Raw genomic sequence first — 15,135 nt, forward strand, 5'->3', positions numbered from 1 at the left:
TCCTGGTGTAGCTAGTCCCACCACTCTGTGGGGACCCTCTCTCCATACTGTTACAGCCTCTCTTCAAGGATGAGAGTAGGTTCATACTCCCCAGGAAAGACTACCAAAGTGCCTAGTGAATCTGGAAATCAGGGTGGGGGCAGGTGAGAGCCTGCAGAGAGAGGGGGGCCTGTACCTGTCCTGCATGCTGGCGCACTCTCACATCCAGCTCTCAAAGAAATCCAGCATTCCTACATCTCAGGTACTAAAACGTGCTCTGCCCAAAGTGCTCATGTAAAATACTCATTTATTCTTTCCTTCAGGAAGACTAAAGTAACCTGGCTCTTCAGGGCCCGTGCCTCCACCTGCACTCCCTGTGGCCTAGTTTCTGGGACCAGATATCTGCAGTTATCCTCCAGGCTTTTAGTCCTGTGCAGTACCTGGGGACTGGCTCCCTGAAGCCAGCTGAGGGGGAAAAGTCACTGCTGAGGGAGCACCAGAGCCTTCAGCAGACCCCAGAGGTTCAGGAGCAGAGCCGCGACAACAGGGCTCCAGCGGGCCTGGTGGTTCCTGTGGGGCTGGGCGCAGAGCTGGGTGACTTTTGCTGCAGTGAGCAGCCACGCTGTCTGGCCTCTCAAAGCGCTTGCCGCAGAACTCGCAGGGGAAGCGCCAAGCTGCTGCTGTCTCTGCATGCTTACGCCGGTGCCAGTTCAGGGAGGCCTTCTGGCGACAGGTGAACCCACAGATCTCACACCTGCAGCCAGGGACAGGAGGGAAGGGGTAAGCCTTGACTTAGGTCTGTCTTGACTCCCCCAGGGCTTCCTGCTGGGCCCCGCCTGGGACCCTCAGCACTCAGGCACTCACTGCAGGGGCTTCTCTCCGGTGTGGATGCGTCTGTGAATGACGAGGTTGCTGCTGGTGCGGAAAGACCGGGCGCAGAACTCACAGATATAGTCTCGGGTGTCTGTGGGCACACGAGGCACACTCCAGCGACTGTCCCCAGGCCCATGGCCCCTCCGTGGCCCACCCTGCCCATTATCCCCCACAGAATGCAGCAGTCCTAGGGGTCAGTCCTGGTTTTGTTCTAAGGAGGTGCCCAAATCATGGAGCCTGTCTGGACTTCCTTTACATGGAGAGGTGGGACGACTGAGTGGGGAGGGGCACAGAATGGAACATCCAGCTGGAAGGCTCCATCACTGTCACACCCCTCTCCACCCAAACCCTGATCTCCCTGTGGAGTTGCAGTGACCTCATTATGGGCCCTGGAGATGGGTCTTTGCCAGAGGAATGGAGAGTTGTGTCCCTGTGGACAGGAACACCAGGCAGTAGCCACAGGATACCTGGAGTCAGGGGCAGGAAGTAGGACTACAGTCCAAGCCCCAGGGATACTTCCTGGCATCTGGAATCATCTCCCCACGCAGGCCTGCAGACCATAGCTCCAGCCCTGCTCAGGGCCCTGCAGAACACCTAGACTGCTGGCAATGACTGTCCTCTCTTTCCAGAGTCTGCTCCCTGCTAGTCCCAGTCACACCTGCCTGTTGCCCATGGTTACTGCATCTCCAGCAGCTCACAGGGACTGCTGTGGTTCTCTCATACCACCACGCCTCAGGCCTGCTTCTCCTGGTACCCACAGATCTCTTCCCTCTATCCTCTACAGACCTGCAGACTCCTCCCTTGTCGCTCCCGTCCATCCACACAGCTCTGACTCCAGGCCCTCTCTCCAGGGTCACTGACCTCACCACCTGTCTTCCTTAGGTCACAATCAGCACTGTGCAGCCTCAGAACTCACAACTTCAAGCATCCTGGCTCCAGCCAGGGCCTCCTACCATGTGCTGCTATGATAATCTCCTGACATCCAGGCCTCTGGTCCACTGGCCCCACTACCTTGTCAATGTTCCCCTCCCCTCAGCTCCGTTTTCATGGCCATCTTAGGTGTCCTTCACTGATACCACCAATCTGCCCACTCCTCACTCCCACCCAACACAGGACAGACAAACTGGACCTGCTCTAGGCCTGTACATGTGTAGGGGCATTGTCCTTCCTGTGGCCTCTTCATCTACAGCTGCAGCTTCAGGGGCTCACCACCCATCTGAAGTCCTCTGGCCTGTCCACTCTCCCACTCTCTAGAATCCAGAGGACACTCTGCCCATCCACTCACCTCCAACACCTGGGCTCTCCACCCTTGCTCAGCACTGCTCCTGTTTTCCAAGCCACCAAGAAGGAAGAAACCAGCAGAGTGGACCCCACCCTCTGCCCACCAGGCCATCAGCTGACCTGCATGCCAACCCTTGGCCACAGCCCTCAAGGCCTGTCTCACTCAAGAGTCCACTGGCAGGTGTCAGCAAGGCCTGCTCTGTGGGCTTACTCCCACCTCTGCCCAGAGCCCTCAGGCCCATAGGTCTAGATCCTCTCCCCATGTTTGCAGCAAACCCCAAGCTCTCCAGATGATTGTGCTGCTCCCACAGCTGCCTTAACCCACGGGCTGATGCCTAGCTCAACCCCTCCTGCCAGAACACTGTCCTGCGATCAAGGACAGCTTCCCACGGCCACAGCTGGCAACCTTCCTCCCTGGAGCACTCGCTGTCCCCCACCCCTCAGATCCTACCTTTGCTCTCCCCTGCGCCTACCTGGCAGGCCCAGGACAGGTGTGCCATGCTCAGGCACCCTCTCCCCACTTCTCTGTGGGACCCTCCTCCAACTCTTCCAAGGCCACCCATAAGACAGGGTGCCAGGTGCACCATGCTCAGGGCCCCTCTCCCACCTCTCTGTGGGGACCCTCCTCGGGGGCTCCCAACACTCAACAGAGATTGGCCTGATGTGTCTGCTGTGACTTTGCATCTCCTGGGCTATACTTTCCTTCACAGGACACTTCTCCCTTAAAGTGGGAAAACTAGTCCACCTTCTGCCTGTTGCTCTTCTGGTGTCCCCCAAGCCACTCCTGACTCCTGCTGCCTGTCCTGCCCGAGGCGGTTTCGTCCTGCCCCAGCAGCCTTCTGGCCGTCACTCATACACCAGCCTCCAGCCACTGCTCACCAACTGCCATGGCCGGTCCAGGCCACCATCACCATTTGCCCATCTCCATAGTTGCCTGGCAGCTAAGCACCACACTGTACGCATCCGTGGTCCTCCTACTTTCCATACAGCATTGTGACCTGGACTCGGTCTCATCTCACTGGAGGCAGGAGCCACGTTGTCCTGCGGTGGTCTCCAAGGCCACCACTCCTGTGAGCTTCCTCCCCAACCTCCTGGCCTTCTCCCTCCCCGAGAACACCACAGGTGAGACCATATGGCCTCCCCCATGCTGCGTCCTAGGACTGAGGAGGGTCTCCACGCTCTCTTCACTCAGGGCTCGCTCAGGCTTCACTTCCTACTGCAGCAAGCCTCCTCGCTGCCCTAGCTTCACTTCTCGTCATTCTTCATCACTAAGTGGGTGCTTGTGGGTCGAGGGCTTCCTGCTGTACATTGCCGTACCCAGCCCCAGGCACAGTCCAAGCAGACCAGGGCTAAATTCACAGGGATGCAGGGCGACCCTAGAGCCACCCTCAGAGGGAAGAGCAGGTTCACAGAGGGAGAGGGTGTCCCCCAGGGGGAGGGGAGGCCCCAGAGGGAGAAGGTGAAGGACATGGGGAGAAGGTGAAAGCGTGGGGCAGGTGAAGATGGAGGCCCAGGGGGAGGTGAAGACCACAGGGGAAGGGGAAGGACACAGGGAAGAGAAGGGACACTGTGAGGAGGGCCAGAGACAGACAAAGTGGACCCTAGCACTCACCACTGTGCAGCTTCACGTGCTCCTTCAGGTGCTTCTTAAAGTTGAAGGACTTCCCACAGGCGGGCTCCGGGCAGCAGAAGGACTTCTGGTGAATGTGCTGGTACTTCTTGTGGTGCTGAGGAGGAAGGGGTGGCAGGGGAGGAGGGCCAGGAGGATGACTGCCTTCCTCAGGGAGACGGACCGAGCTGAGGGGCAGGTAGGCACCTCTGCCACCTCCCGCACCACAGCCCTGTCACGGCCTGGTCACGCCACCTGTCCTCGCCTGCACCAGGAGCAGCGCCACATTCATCCCACACCGACCACTCTGCTGTGCCCCACCCTATCCTGACATGGACTCCCACTTGGTCACCCCCTCAGCGTGATGCCCCACAGTGGCCCTGTACAAAGCACTGCTGAGTGACACTCCTGCCCACCCACCACTGACTGACTGTTGGAGGGGAGAGTGGTCTAGGTGAATGTGGCTGTCCTCTTCCATGTCAGTACTAATGGACAACACACCCTCGACCACCTGACAGCTCAGCCACTGATGCACACTAATGTCACATGAATATGTGGTTCCTTTCTAACCTGCTTAGAAACACACACACCACAGCCTCCCAGTGGAGAGTACTGTTAGAAGTAAGGGGTTCTCTCTGACCCTCCCTCTGGCAGTGCTGGGGACCAAACCAAGGACCTGACACATGCCAGGCAAGCACCTGCCACAGGGCTACACCCCATGCCCAGGAGATGGGCTCTCAGATCTCCATGCCCCCATGAGGAGTACTTCCTGTCATCTAAGCTAACTCCCACCCTAGCTGTCCCTTGCACCACCATCCTGTTTATCCACAGTTCAACCTCTGGAGCAGCCTCGGCCTCCCACACAACCAGTTCAGGTGTCTGCCCCTGCCAGGGCTCTGCTCAGCTACTGGCACTCAGGCACCCCCATGACTCCCATGTGGCCTCCTGTAGAGACATTCTGCAGTCCCTCCCACTCACACCACGCTCAGGACCCACTCTGCCATGGGCTCTGGCCAACTGTGGGTCCTGGTTCTCTCCCCCACTGTTCCTCAAACTTCCTGGGCAGAGAGGCTGGGGGCAGGACCGCTGGTCTACCCATGCAGGCCAGCAGGGGTGTGGAGACAGCCCCAGCACCACCTCATTCTAGCAGAGAAGCCTTGGCAATGCTGAACCTCTCAGGGAGCCTTGGTTTCCCTAATTGCAAAGTGGCAGTAATATCACCACCTACTCCACAGCAAGTCTGTGAGGATCAAGACCTCACATGTCAAGCACCTAGAACTGCACCAGCACCCATCAGTGACTGACGAACAGGCACTGTGTAGTCCTCTGAGGATCCACAGAGCAAGCAGGAGTGGGCAGGAGCTGTGTGCCCGTGGCTCGGTTTTCCACATCTACTGGTTATCTATCTCATTTAAAGGTTAATGTAGGAAACTGCCTGTTCACAACAACCTTCCTCCTCCTGGCTTCCAATTCTCCCTACACCTAGACTTCTTTTACTTTCCTTCTTTTTCCTTCCACTCCCTCCCTTTATTTCTTTTTTGCAGTGCTGGGGATAAAACCCAAGGGCTTGCATGCCCCTGACCACACCCTGAAGTCCTCCTCAGCCCCAGCACACACGGGGCCTCAACTGGGTCCCTCACATTCAGATACTGCCGGTTGGAGAAGATCCTTCCACAGCCAGGGAAATCACAAGACATCAGCTCTCTTTTGGCAGCTTTCCTAGGAAAGGAAAGGGGGAGCAGAATGACTCCCGCCTGCTCTCCTCCACTCCCCTCCTCTTGACCCTGTCCAGAGCCCATTTCCCCCAAATCCTACCTAATTCTTTTGGGCCCAATCTGTGTAGTGTCCTCATCCCAGTCCGGTGTCAGGGCAGATGAGGCCTGGCTTGTAGGGCTAAGGGCAGCAAAGAGGGAGTGGAGGGTCTTGAGGGAGGGCCAGTCACAGGGTACCCTTGCCCTCTCTGTTGGCTATCATGTTACCTGGCCAGTGGCTGTGTCTGCTGGGCCACTGGAGGGGTCCCACTGAACTCCAGCTGCACCCCAGCCTCTGATGGCAGAGGGTCTCTGGCACCCTCAGTGTGTGTGGATGAGGGTGGAGTAGCAACAGGAACAGGGAGAGCTGCAGGGGCTGGTGCTGTCTCTCCCTCCTTGGGTGTGGGGGTGACACGGGAAAGGGGTGGTCTGGTGTCATCTGGCTCACTGCTGAAGGGAGACAAAGAGAAGGGCATTACCTTTCTGGGCACTCAGCCAGCCCTGACAACTCTAACCCTAAACTGAAAATCTCAAACTTGGAGTAACCCTGTTCCTCCCCAGGCTCTCCATTCATACCTGCCTTCAGCCCACATTCTCCCCTGGAGCCCATCTTCCAGTTCCTCTGCCTTTGCCAAGGCTCACCTGCCCTTCACAGCAGCAAGCCCACCCCTCGAGTCTACACCTTGTGCCTCTTGTGCTCCACCCAGCACCTCCCTCCATCCCAACTTGCTCATCTGGGGAGGAGCTGTAGGTCCATGGGCTGGCATCACTGAGCATCTCCTCTTCATCCTCCTCACTGTCTTCCTCTTCCTCTCCTGAGGGCAGGAAGGCCTCCGGTGGGGGTCCCGCCCCCCTGCAGGCCAAGGAAAGCAAGCCTGAGGTCCTGCTCCCACACACCACCATCTGTGCAGGCCCGTCCTGTCCCTCCTCCCTCCCATCCTCACCTGGGCACCCTGGCTTCTTGAGTCCTCTCGTGCACAGACTCCAAACCTGTTGGCACAGGCAGGGTCAAAGGAGGGAACACGGGGCTCAAGGAATGAGGACAGATGTGGGGAGGCCCTCTAGGAAGGGGGCAGGGCCAAGAGCCTACTGGAGTGGGAAGATGCATTTTGGTTCAGAAGTTCTATTCACATGGACCAAAAATAAATAAATAAATAAATAAATCAAGCAAGCAAGCAAGCAAGCAAGAAGCACACAGTGAGAACCTTCTTTCCAGTACTGTCCCCTAGTCACCTGGCTCTCCCCAAGGCAGCCAGTTTCCTATGTGTCCTTCCAGAGACATTTTATACAATTACATACAGATAGATTTTGTTTGTTTATTTATTTATTTATTTATTTATTTATTTACAGTACTGGTGATTGAATCCAGTGGCCCTCAACCACTGAACTATATCCCCAGCCCTTAGCTTCAATTTCTTCTGAGATAAGATCTCACTAAGTTGCCAATGTTGGCCTTGAACTTGGCATCTTCCTGCCTCAGCCTCCTCAGTCACTGGGATTACAGGTGTGCACACTGTGCCTGCCCTTTTTACCCTTTTAAAAAAAATTTTCCACTAATGACAATACACCATATCTAACAATGTATGTGAGGACTATTTCCTTGTTGCCATAAAAGGATTGTTTTTAGAAACAAGGTTCTGAGCCAAACGTGGCAGTGCCCACCAGTAGTACCAACTGCTGGGAAGGATGAGGCAGGAGGGTTGCAAGTTCAAGGCCAGTTCTGGGAATGTAGCTTAGCCACCATCTGGGGAGGCCCATCCTATCACAGAGGACCCCTGGATTCAATCCCCACTACTAAAAGAAAAAAAAAAAGGAAGGAAAGAAGAAAAGAAACAAGATTGTCTCAGAGACCTGAAAGCCTTTTTCCTTCATATTTTCCACAACTCTTTTTTTTTTCTTTCCTTTCTATGGTACTGGGGATGGCCTCTAGGATCTCACCCATTCCACAGCCTCTTTCCCCTGGCCTACCTGCAGGCTCCTGCCCACTCCTGGCCTCGGGGCTCCAGCTCCTTGGGCTAGTCGGTGGAAGAGAGGTCTGCTTGGGCACCTCTGGAGGTGTAGGGCTCAAGGAAGGTTCCCAGGAGAAGGTGTGGCCAGCTGAGCACTCCCACACCAGCCCCCCATCTTGGCCCCCAGGTCCCCGAAGACCAGGCACTAAGCTGCATTCCCGACTGTGGACATGGGACAAGAGCACCAGATACTGCAGACCCTTGGGGGGCAAAGGCTCTGGACCTGGAGGGGTTGGGGGAGCAGTCAGGTTGGGCTAGGAGGCCCCTCCTCTCACCCAGAAAACCACATTTAGACAATGCTGTCCCCAGAAGCCCCAGTGCAGTTCTTCATCCTTCAGAGCGCAGACCGCGAGGCCCTGAGACATTGCTCCCCTTCCCAGAGGTGCCCAAAAGACTAACTCCCCAACTCCATCCCCCTTCCCACTTCATTCAGGGCTTCCAGCCAACTGCCTCTGGGTACCATGGTCTTCTGGGTACCACCAATCCCTTTGCTCCTGTCCCCTCTGGCTCCTCCTCTGCCATCCTCTACCTACCTGCACAGAGGACACAGCCAGAAGTGTACCTGCCGAGGGAGAAGCTGCAGGTCAGATCAGAGCCTGGGTGACCATCACCCTTAGCCCTGGGCCACACACTTAAGGGGCCAGGCCTAATGACCCCTCTTCGCTGGGGCCACGGAGGTTGGAAGGACCCTGGGAGGCCACAAATCACTCAGGTCATCCTGCTAAAGTGAGAAACCTGAAGGTGGAAAGGAGCAGCTGCTGCACCTGACCCCCGAGGGGACAAGAGGCTTGCTGCCTGAGGCCCGCCCCGACCCCTCCCGACATCCCCACCCCCAGCCCCCGCGTCCCTGACCGGTCCAGCAGGTACTTGGCGAGCTGCGAGTGCAGGGAGAAGCCCAGCCGCTCCTTGAGGAGGCACCATTGCTCCATGTGGCCGCCCAGGCGGATGCGGCACTTGCTGCGGCGCGCGTCCAGCTGCCTCCGCTTCTCCCGCCGAAGGCAAGACGCGTCCGCTGCTGGGGAAGCCATGGGTCCCGGGCCTGGAGGGGAAGGGGATGCTCCTTGCCGGCGGATCCTGGGGGCAGAGCCCCCTACTCCACCGCCCTCTGGCTCATCTGTCCTCATCGGGGCTTCGGGCAGAACTCAACTATTTCAACAGCAGCAGCCGCCACTGGAGCAGAACCGCCCTGCACAAAAGGGTGTGCGCGCGGGGCGCTGTGGGGGGCGTCGCTGGGTGCAGGTCAGGGCCAGGATGAAAGTCAGGACAATGGCCTGCGCCCTCCTGCCACTCAGGTGTCAAATGCCAGCTGCGGGAAGGGGCGGGAGACTTGAAGGGGAGACTTCAGCTGAGGCGGGGGCCCGGGCACTTCACCGGCCTTGCTGCTTTCTGGGGGGCAGAGGTGGTGTTCTGGCGTGCAACTGGGCGCTCTTCTCGGCCAGGTCGGGGGTGGGCCGCACGGTGCCCCCACCCCACCTCGGGCCGCCGCACTCGATGCTCACGGAGCGTGGGGCTGGCCAACCCCGCTGGCAGTTCCAGGCGGCCAGGGCCCCGCCGCTGCCCTCCCGCATGGGTCTTACCTGTGCGCCCCCACCCGCCCTCACGACTGCGCCTGCGCCCTGGCCTCGCGCGCAGGCCGGGAGCGAGGCGGGAACACCGGGGCCCACCTCGCGCGCACCCCGCCGTTTCTCTTTTAAGAAACCGTCCCCTCCGCGTCGGCTTCGCCCGGAACTGCGGCCGGTCCCGGGAGGGGCGGGGGTGCGGGAGGGAGGCCGCGATGCGCTTGCGCACTGGGCGCCCGCGCGCCCCCTGCCGGCAGCGGTGATCCTACGCGAGCAGCGCACTGTGGTGAGTTGCCTGGGTGGCGAGTGGCTACTTGGGACCGCCAGAGGCTTAGGGGAACGAGGGGTGGCCAGGATCAAGCCCTCCTGTGCACAGACCCTGGCCCTCCGGTCAGGACAGACACGTGGCCTCTCTAGCCTCTTTGCCTTCTTAGCACCCTCGAGCTCCCTTCTCAGTTGCCACCAGCAAGAAAACACGTGCTGCAGAAGACTAGCGCCTCCTCTGGACCACGAGGCCCCGCCAGGCACAGCCTCTAACCTCTGGTAGCTTCAGAATTCTTCCAAAGAGTTGCCTAGATGATCTGCAGGCTCTTTCTCACTTCATTCTCCTCAAATGGCTCACCTGGAGCTGTTCTTTCTAAGCCTTGCAATGGCTCCTCTCAAGATTGTTTGATGGCCATGTAGCTAAATGCAGTGGTCAGTTTGGCCTGCCTCTAGGCCCTAGACGGAAGCGACTCTCATGGGTAGATCTCGCTTCTCCTCTTCCCAATGGATGCCTTCACGCTTTCCCAAGCTCTGCGATTTCACCTGATCCCGGGTTTCTTTCCTCCTCCTGTAGCAGTGGTCCACTTTATACTTTGAATATAACCCCTGCTGCTCTGCCACTGCAACTTATTTTTAAAATGAATATATTTCTTTCTCTTCCTCTCCCTGCTCCTCCCTAATCTTAGGGGAACTCTTTCTAATCCATTTTATTGATTGATTAATTGATTGGTACCGGGAATTGAACTCAGGGACACTCAACCACTGAGCCACATCCCCAGCCCTATTTTGTATTTTATTTAGAGACAGAGTCTGAGTTGCTTGATGCCTCACCTTTGCTGAGGCTGGTTTTGAACTCACAAAACTCCTGCCTCAGCCTCCCCAGACGCTGGGATTACAGGCCTACACCACCTTGCATCCCACATGATAGGCAGCACTCTACCACTGACCTACATCCCCAGCCCTTCTTCCCCACTTTAGGAAGATTTGTCTGTCCTTGAGCACACACCCACCATAGGAAGGAAGTAATACAGACTTTGGGGATAGAACCAGAAGATCTCAGAAATAACTATCTCCCAAATTAACAAGTGAATTACAACTCCAAGAGAGAAAATGTGGAATGCAGCCTTTGAATTACCTCTATAAAAACCCCCTGGTTCCTGCTGATGGGCAGAATCACAGCCTTTGGGACTGGAGTCCCCTGGGCTTCTCCTTTGCTAGCAAAGTAATAAAACTTTTTTTCTTTTTTCTCAAAACCATGCCTTCATTATTGGATTGGCACTGGGGAGAAGGACTGAGTTTCGGCAATACTCATTGACTCCTCCTTCTCCTTATTGGACCCTTCTCTTCCATCTTCTGTGGGACCAAGTATCTCTTCTCCACATGTTTTTTTTGGGGGGGTGGGAGGGCAGGGGAGTGATCTCATTAGGTCCCCTAGCTTTAAGTACACTGATGGCAACCAGATTTATATTCCAGCCCAACCTTCTTTCAAACCCAGACTTGAAAGTCTTTCTAACTGCCTGCTTGGTTTTCCGTGGTTAATTCAGTTCATTCAGGTAAAGAATTGAGGACAGTGCTTGGTGCAAAGTCAGCCTGAACATATGCTAGCTTATATTTTCTCTGACTATGAAAGATAATACTTCACAGCCCATTCCCCTCTCCCTTATCAGTTCTCAGTAAATAGTGCCATCATCTATGTAATTGCTCAAAACTGAAACCTGGGAATCAGGCTTGAGTGTATCTTCTGGGACATGTGACCATAAACCAATAAGTTGTGTGTGTGTGTGTGTGTGTGTGTGTGTGTGTGTGTGTATAGTTGTCATCAGGATCACATGCCTGTAAGGGCTCTAGGAGAGAATTCATTCCTTGTCTCTTCCAGCAGCACTCCCTGGCTTTTGGCAATGTCACTTCAATCTCTGAATCTGTGATCACATTGCTCTTTCTCTTCTACATCAAATCTCCCTCTGTTTCTCTCACAAGGAAGCTTGCAGGTGCATTTAAAGTGCAACAAGTGATCTCCCATCTCACTGTTCTCAAATAATTACATCCAAAGTGTTTGCTGCAAAGTGATCTTCCTGGATTCCAGTCATTAAGGCTTGGAGGTTCTTCCTGCGACTAGTTCTTAACATACCAGACCACCATCATCACTCTCATGGTCTATGTCCACACCTTTCCCATGGATCTACCTTCTACTTTGACATTACTCTCACAATTCAGATGAAGTGAAGGCAAATCTCTTCCTTAAAACCTCTAGTTATCTCTAGTGTGATCCGAAGTCCTTACCGTGGCCTTAGGTCCTAGGAAATCTGACCCCTGGCTGCTTCTCAGGAATCTTCCTCTGAATTCCTGAACATTGTACTCTCTGACCTGGCCACTTCCACTTGCTCACTCTTTCTGATGTGTGTTGACCATACTGGAGGGAGCTTCTTTTTTCCTGGGGCACTTCCTCCTAGCTCTTCAGGTGGGCACTTTCTTTTCACCATGTATATCTTGGCTGTAAGATTACACACTCAGATAGCTCCTTCCCTCTGTCAGTTTCTACCCCACTGTGCCCTACCTATTCCCTTGCTTTGACCACACTCATTGTTTTTTGAAATCATTTTAGGGACTTGTTTGTGTATGTGTGTGTGTGGGAAGGTTGTTTGTTTTTTGGTATATGATGATTGTTGGCTACCCTAGCCTTCTTCTGCAAAGGCTAAACATCCCAAGTGTCATGGAGTTCAAACACGAACCACCCTTAGGAAGAACCCAGTATGTCCTGTCCATGTTCCTATTCATTTGTGGTCTTGATGATTCAATATACTTGTTGAGTAGCATAAGGTAGGAAGGAAGATCAGCTACCTTGTTCCAGATACTTGACTCACTAATAAGGGTAAAACCTATGTTTATATGTAAAGCAGGAGTCTTCCAGGCACTATGGTGCCTGGAATCCTGCCTTAAAATATAAAAAAGGACTGAGGATGTAGCTCAGTAGCAGGTGCTTGCCTAGAATGCCTGAGGCCTTGGGTTCACTGGAATTCAGGTCCTCACACTGCACTGAGGTCACTGAAGGAAGAGAAATATTTACTGAGAAACCACCTCTCCTTCCCCAATCCCAAGAAGTTAGTGCTCTTCTGGACTTAAAAAGGTGGGAGCTGGTGTCTGCTTTTGAGATAATTATTCATTCCTTACTTCAATGATTGAAAATTTAGAGAGGTCGACAGAAAAAGATATCTTTAAAATTTTAGTTCCTCTGTACAACTACAAATAGGTCCCATAATTCTTGGTTACTCTTAGACAATAAAAAAATCTTTTACTCACTTTGAGACCCAAGAACATTCTTGGTTCTTTGGGTTTGATACTGTTCAAAACAACTCTAAACTTCTTCCAGAGTCAAATGCTCTCAAGAGATCAATCCTCTTTTTCTCTCCACCTCCCTTCAATTTCTCACATCATGGAAACAAGAAATGAACAATTCTCCCAAAGGTAGCCCCAACTCTCACCTTTCTAAGTCCCATGGAAGAGTGCTTTCAGGGGATGGGAAGAAGAGGCAGTTTCTCTGTAAATATTTCTCTTCCTCAGTGACTTCAGTGCAATGTGAGGACCTGAGTTCTATTTTAGTGTCCCATTACAAAGGCTAAGATTGAACTTGAGCTATTTGTAGCTCTGCTGCTGTTTGGCTGTGGTTTACAGCCCACCGAAACTGCCAGTTCTTTTTCACATATAAAGTTCCTAATCTCCCCATCACAAACTCTCATAACTAGGGGGTCTGTGTGGAGAACATTCATCTCCATAACATTTATTTTTCATGGACTTTACATGTTACCCCATGGTTGTAGCCAGATCTAATAATAATGCTGTATCATCTGAGCTCCCAATATTCCATCTCTTAAGAGAAAAATCACTTTCCACTCCCCTGGCCCACCGAGGGAAGAGCCAAATTGTTACTGCCTTGGAATCACTAAAATCCTGAGATGACTACTTAACTGGAAGCGCAAGCCCTTGGGGTGTCCTCAGAAAGGCTCCTAGTAGCACAAGACCCACCCACTCTATTTGTCTACGCCCTCTGACAATTGGTGGGCGGTGCCTCTTCCCAGAAGCCAATCATGCCGGGCCACGGCACACAGGTTTCCCCCCCCCATGACGAAATGTGGGCGGGGCCAGGCGGGATGGTATATAAGAGACGCAGGGCCTGGATCCTTAGTGTCTGACTGGCCCATTCGCCAGTGCTGGGTCTGGAGACTTAGACGCTGGTCTGGAAGAGCTGGGGACGCGAAGGACTTGAAAGCGAGCTGCTGGGGAACTCGCAATTGGAAATGTTATGGCGGCCAGGGTGCTTAGGGCCTCGAGGCCGGGGATTCGGCGAAGTCCGGGACGCCAGTTTTGGAGCGATATCATGTTCCAAGTGCTGAAGCAGCAGCTGCCCAGTGACATGGTGGCCCCGCTGCCCGTGGTGAAACCTTACCTTTTCGATCTTGTTACCGGCGAGGTGACAGGGCTCAGGCAGGAGAGCGTGGGAGAGCCGGACCAGCATGGCCAACAGAGGGCCATGCGCTCTGCTGAGGTCACAGCCGCGTTGGTGTGGCCATTTTGCTCTGAGCTGCGCTTGGCGCCCACATGTCGTCCTCCCCAACCTGCGAGGAGCGCGTGGTCGATACACAACCCTCGTTGTCCCCAAGAGCTGTCCTCTGTGATATGCCAAAGATTGTGGGAAATCGCGGATTTGCAGATATATCGCAGTTATCATCCAGGTTGTAGACAAGATCCTGCCACCTGTGTCTTGTGCAGAAGAAATGAAGGGGCTTTCAGCGCAAATGCCCAAGAAAAAAACATGAAATACAGGCAGGGAGTGGGCGCAGGAAAAGGTCCTGGCAGATGTGGGATGTTAGGATGCACTGTGTGGGCCACTCCTGCTGCTCCCTGGGGAAGATAGAAATGGAGGGAAATTGATTTGCTCTCAAAACGTGGCTTCTTGTGTGCTATTTTGAAGGGTGAAGGTCTTCATTTGGTGACAAGCTCAAATGACAGGGTTTCTCCAGCAGAGGAAACTCCCAGTTCCTTCCCCTTTCTGGCATCTTCATTCTTTCTACCAAACCTTTGCAACCATAGATGAAGAACCCAGAAGGGCAAGCTGAGGTTGCTGAAGAAACAGTAGGGCTCCTAAGCCAGGTTTGCTGGGGAGAGGAACACCGGTAGAAGACTGATTACAGGAGACTCTCCAGCCCCACAGCAAATCTCATCCCGCTCTGCAGACTTCCGTGTTTGTCTTGCTTTCATCTCTTCTCTCTTGTCTTGTTTCTTTTCCTGTTTTACTTATAACTACATTTTCTCCATTCTGACCTTCTCATTGCCTCTGGTCTCTCTCTTTTTTTTTCCTCTCCTTCAGTCATCATCTTCCCCTTTTCTTTCCTAATTGTCTTATCTCCCTCTCTAGAGAGTTTTACATTTGGTCCAAAAGTGAATCCAACATTTCCTTTTCTGCCATCTTCCAGCATCAAGCTTTTAGTATCTAGGGATTTGTGAGCTACCAGCATTCTGAGGACCTCTCTCCAAGGCCTGTCTGATCACCCACTCACCTCTGTACGATCCCAAGCTCTTGCCTTGCTTCCACCTATCAGCACCTGGTAGATATTGCCCTCCCCAGACTGCTCCTTCAGCTTGGGTAACTGAAGTCCCTCCCACCAGTGAGAACTGGGAAACATGGTGGAGACTATAGACTTCTTCTCCTCCTCTGCTCATTGTCAATCTCCAGTTTACTCCAGAAGCATCTAAAGCATCTCCAGAACTCTGGAAACTTACAGCCATGTGTAAAAGGGCCCCCATCAGCATCCCTC

The 15,135-nt window shown here is 54.0% G+C and overlaps 2 protein-coding genes across 11 annotated transcripts in view; one reads left to right on the forward strand and one right to left on the reverse strand.

The window, feature by feature from the left end:
- ZNF672 (zinc finger protein 672) overlaps positions 1-15,135 on the forward strand; it is a 33,094-nt gene that overhangs the window by 9,183 nt on the left and 8,776 nt on the right. For 2 of the 5 annotated variants that reach the window (XR_014020842.1, XR_014020843.1), the window contains exon 3: positions 796-810. The exons of 2 other annotated variants lie outside the window; for them this stretch is intronic. The gene's annotated coding sequence lies outside the window, so the exon portion shown is untranslated. Of the gene's footprint in view, positions 1-795; positions 817-15,135 lie in introns of those variants that run through there. One more of the 5 variants, XR_014020844.1, reaches the window with a different exon arrangement.
- Positions 25-9,284, reverse strand: ZNF692 (zinc finger protein 692). 6 transcript variants are annotated; one of them, XM_081284302.1, is made up of 12 exons: positions 9,167-9,284; positions 8,355-8,541; positions 8,036-8,064; positions 7,462-7,725; positions 6,438-6,483; positions 6,224-6,346; positions 5,722-5,943; positions 5,558-5,635; positions 5,383-5,461; positions 3,746-3,860; positions 844-943; positions 25-733 (listed from the first exon to the last, which is right to left on the reverse strand). In XM_081284302.1, exons 2-12 carry the CDS (start codon positions 8,528-8,530, stop codon positions 403-405), a joined length of 1,563 nt encoding a protein of 520 aa, XP_081140428.1. In that variant the 5' UTR covers positions 8,531-8,541; positions 9,167-9,284; the 3' UTR covers positions 25-402. The 6 variants fall into 6 exon arrangements, with proteins under 6 accessions (XP_081140428.1, XP_081140424.1, XP_081140427.1 ...); XM_081284298.1 differs by having other exon boundaries at positions 8,355-8,808; positions 9,080-9,271; XM_081284301.1 differs by having other exon boundaries at positions 8,650-9,269.

This window comes from Spermophilus citellus, assembly GCF_964194105.1.
Source record: "Spermophilus citellus genome assembly, chromosome: 1".
NCBI lineage: Eukaryota > Metazoa > Chordata > Mammalia > Rodentia > Sciuridae > Spermophilus > Spermophilus citellus.

Excerpts from the sequence above, each read along its gene's own strand:
- ZNF692 (XM_081284298.1), bottom strand. The coding sequence starts at position 8,626 with ATGAGGACAGATGAGCCAGAGGGCGGTGGAGTAGGGGGCTCTGCCCCC. Across the intron at positions 5,944-6,223 it reads TACAGCTCCTCCCCAGATGA|CAGTGAGCCAGATGACACCA; the intron begins GCAAGTTGGGAT and ends GTCTCCCTTCAG. Across the intron at positions 3,861-5,382 it reads CCAACCGGCAGTATCTGAAT|CACCACAAGAAGTACCAGCA; the intron begins GTGAGGGACCCA and ends CTTCCTCCTCAG.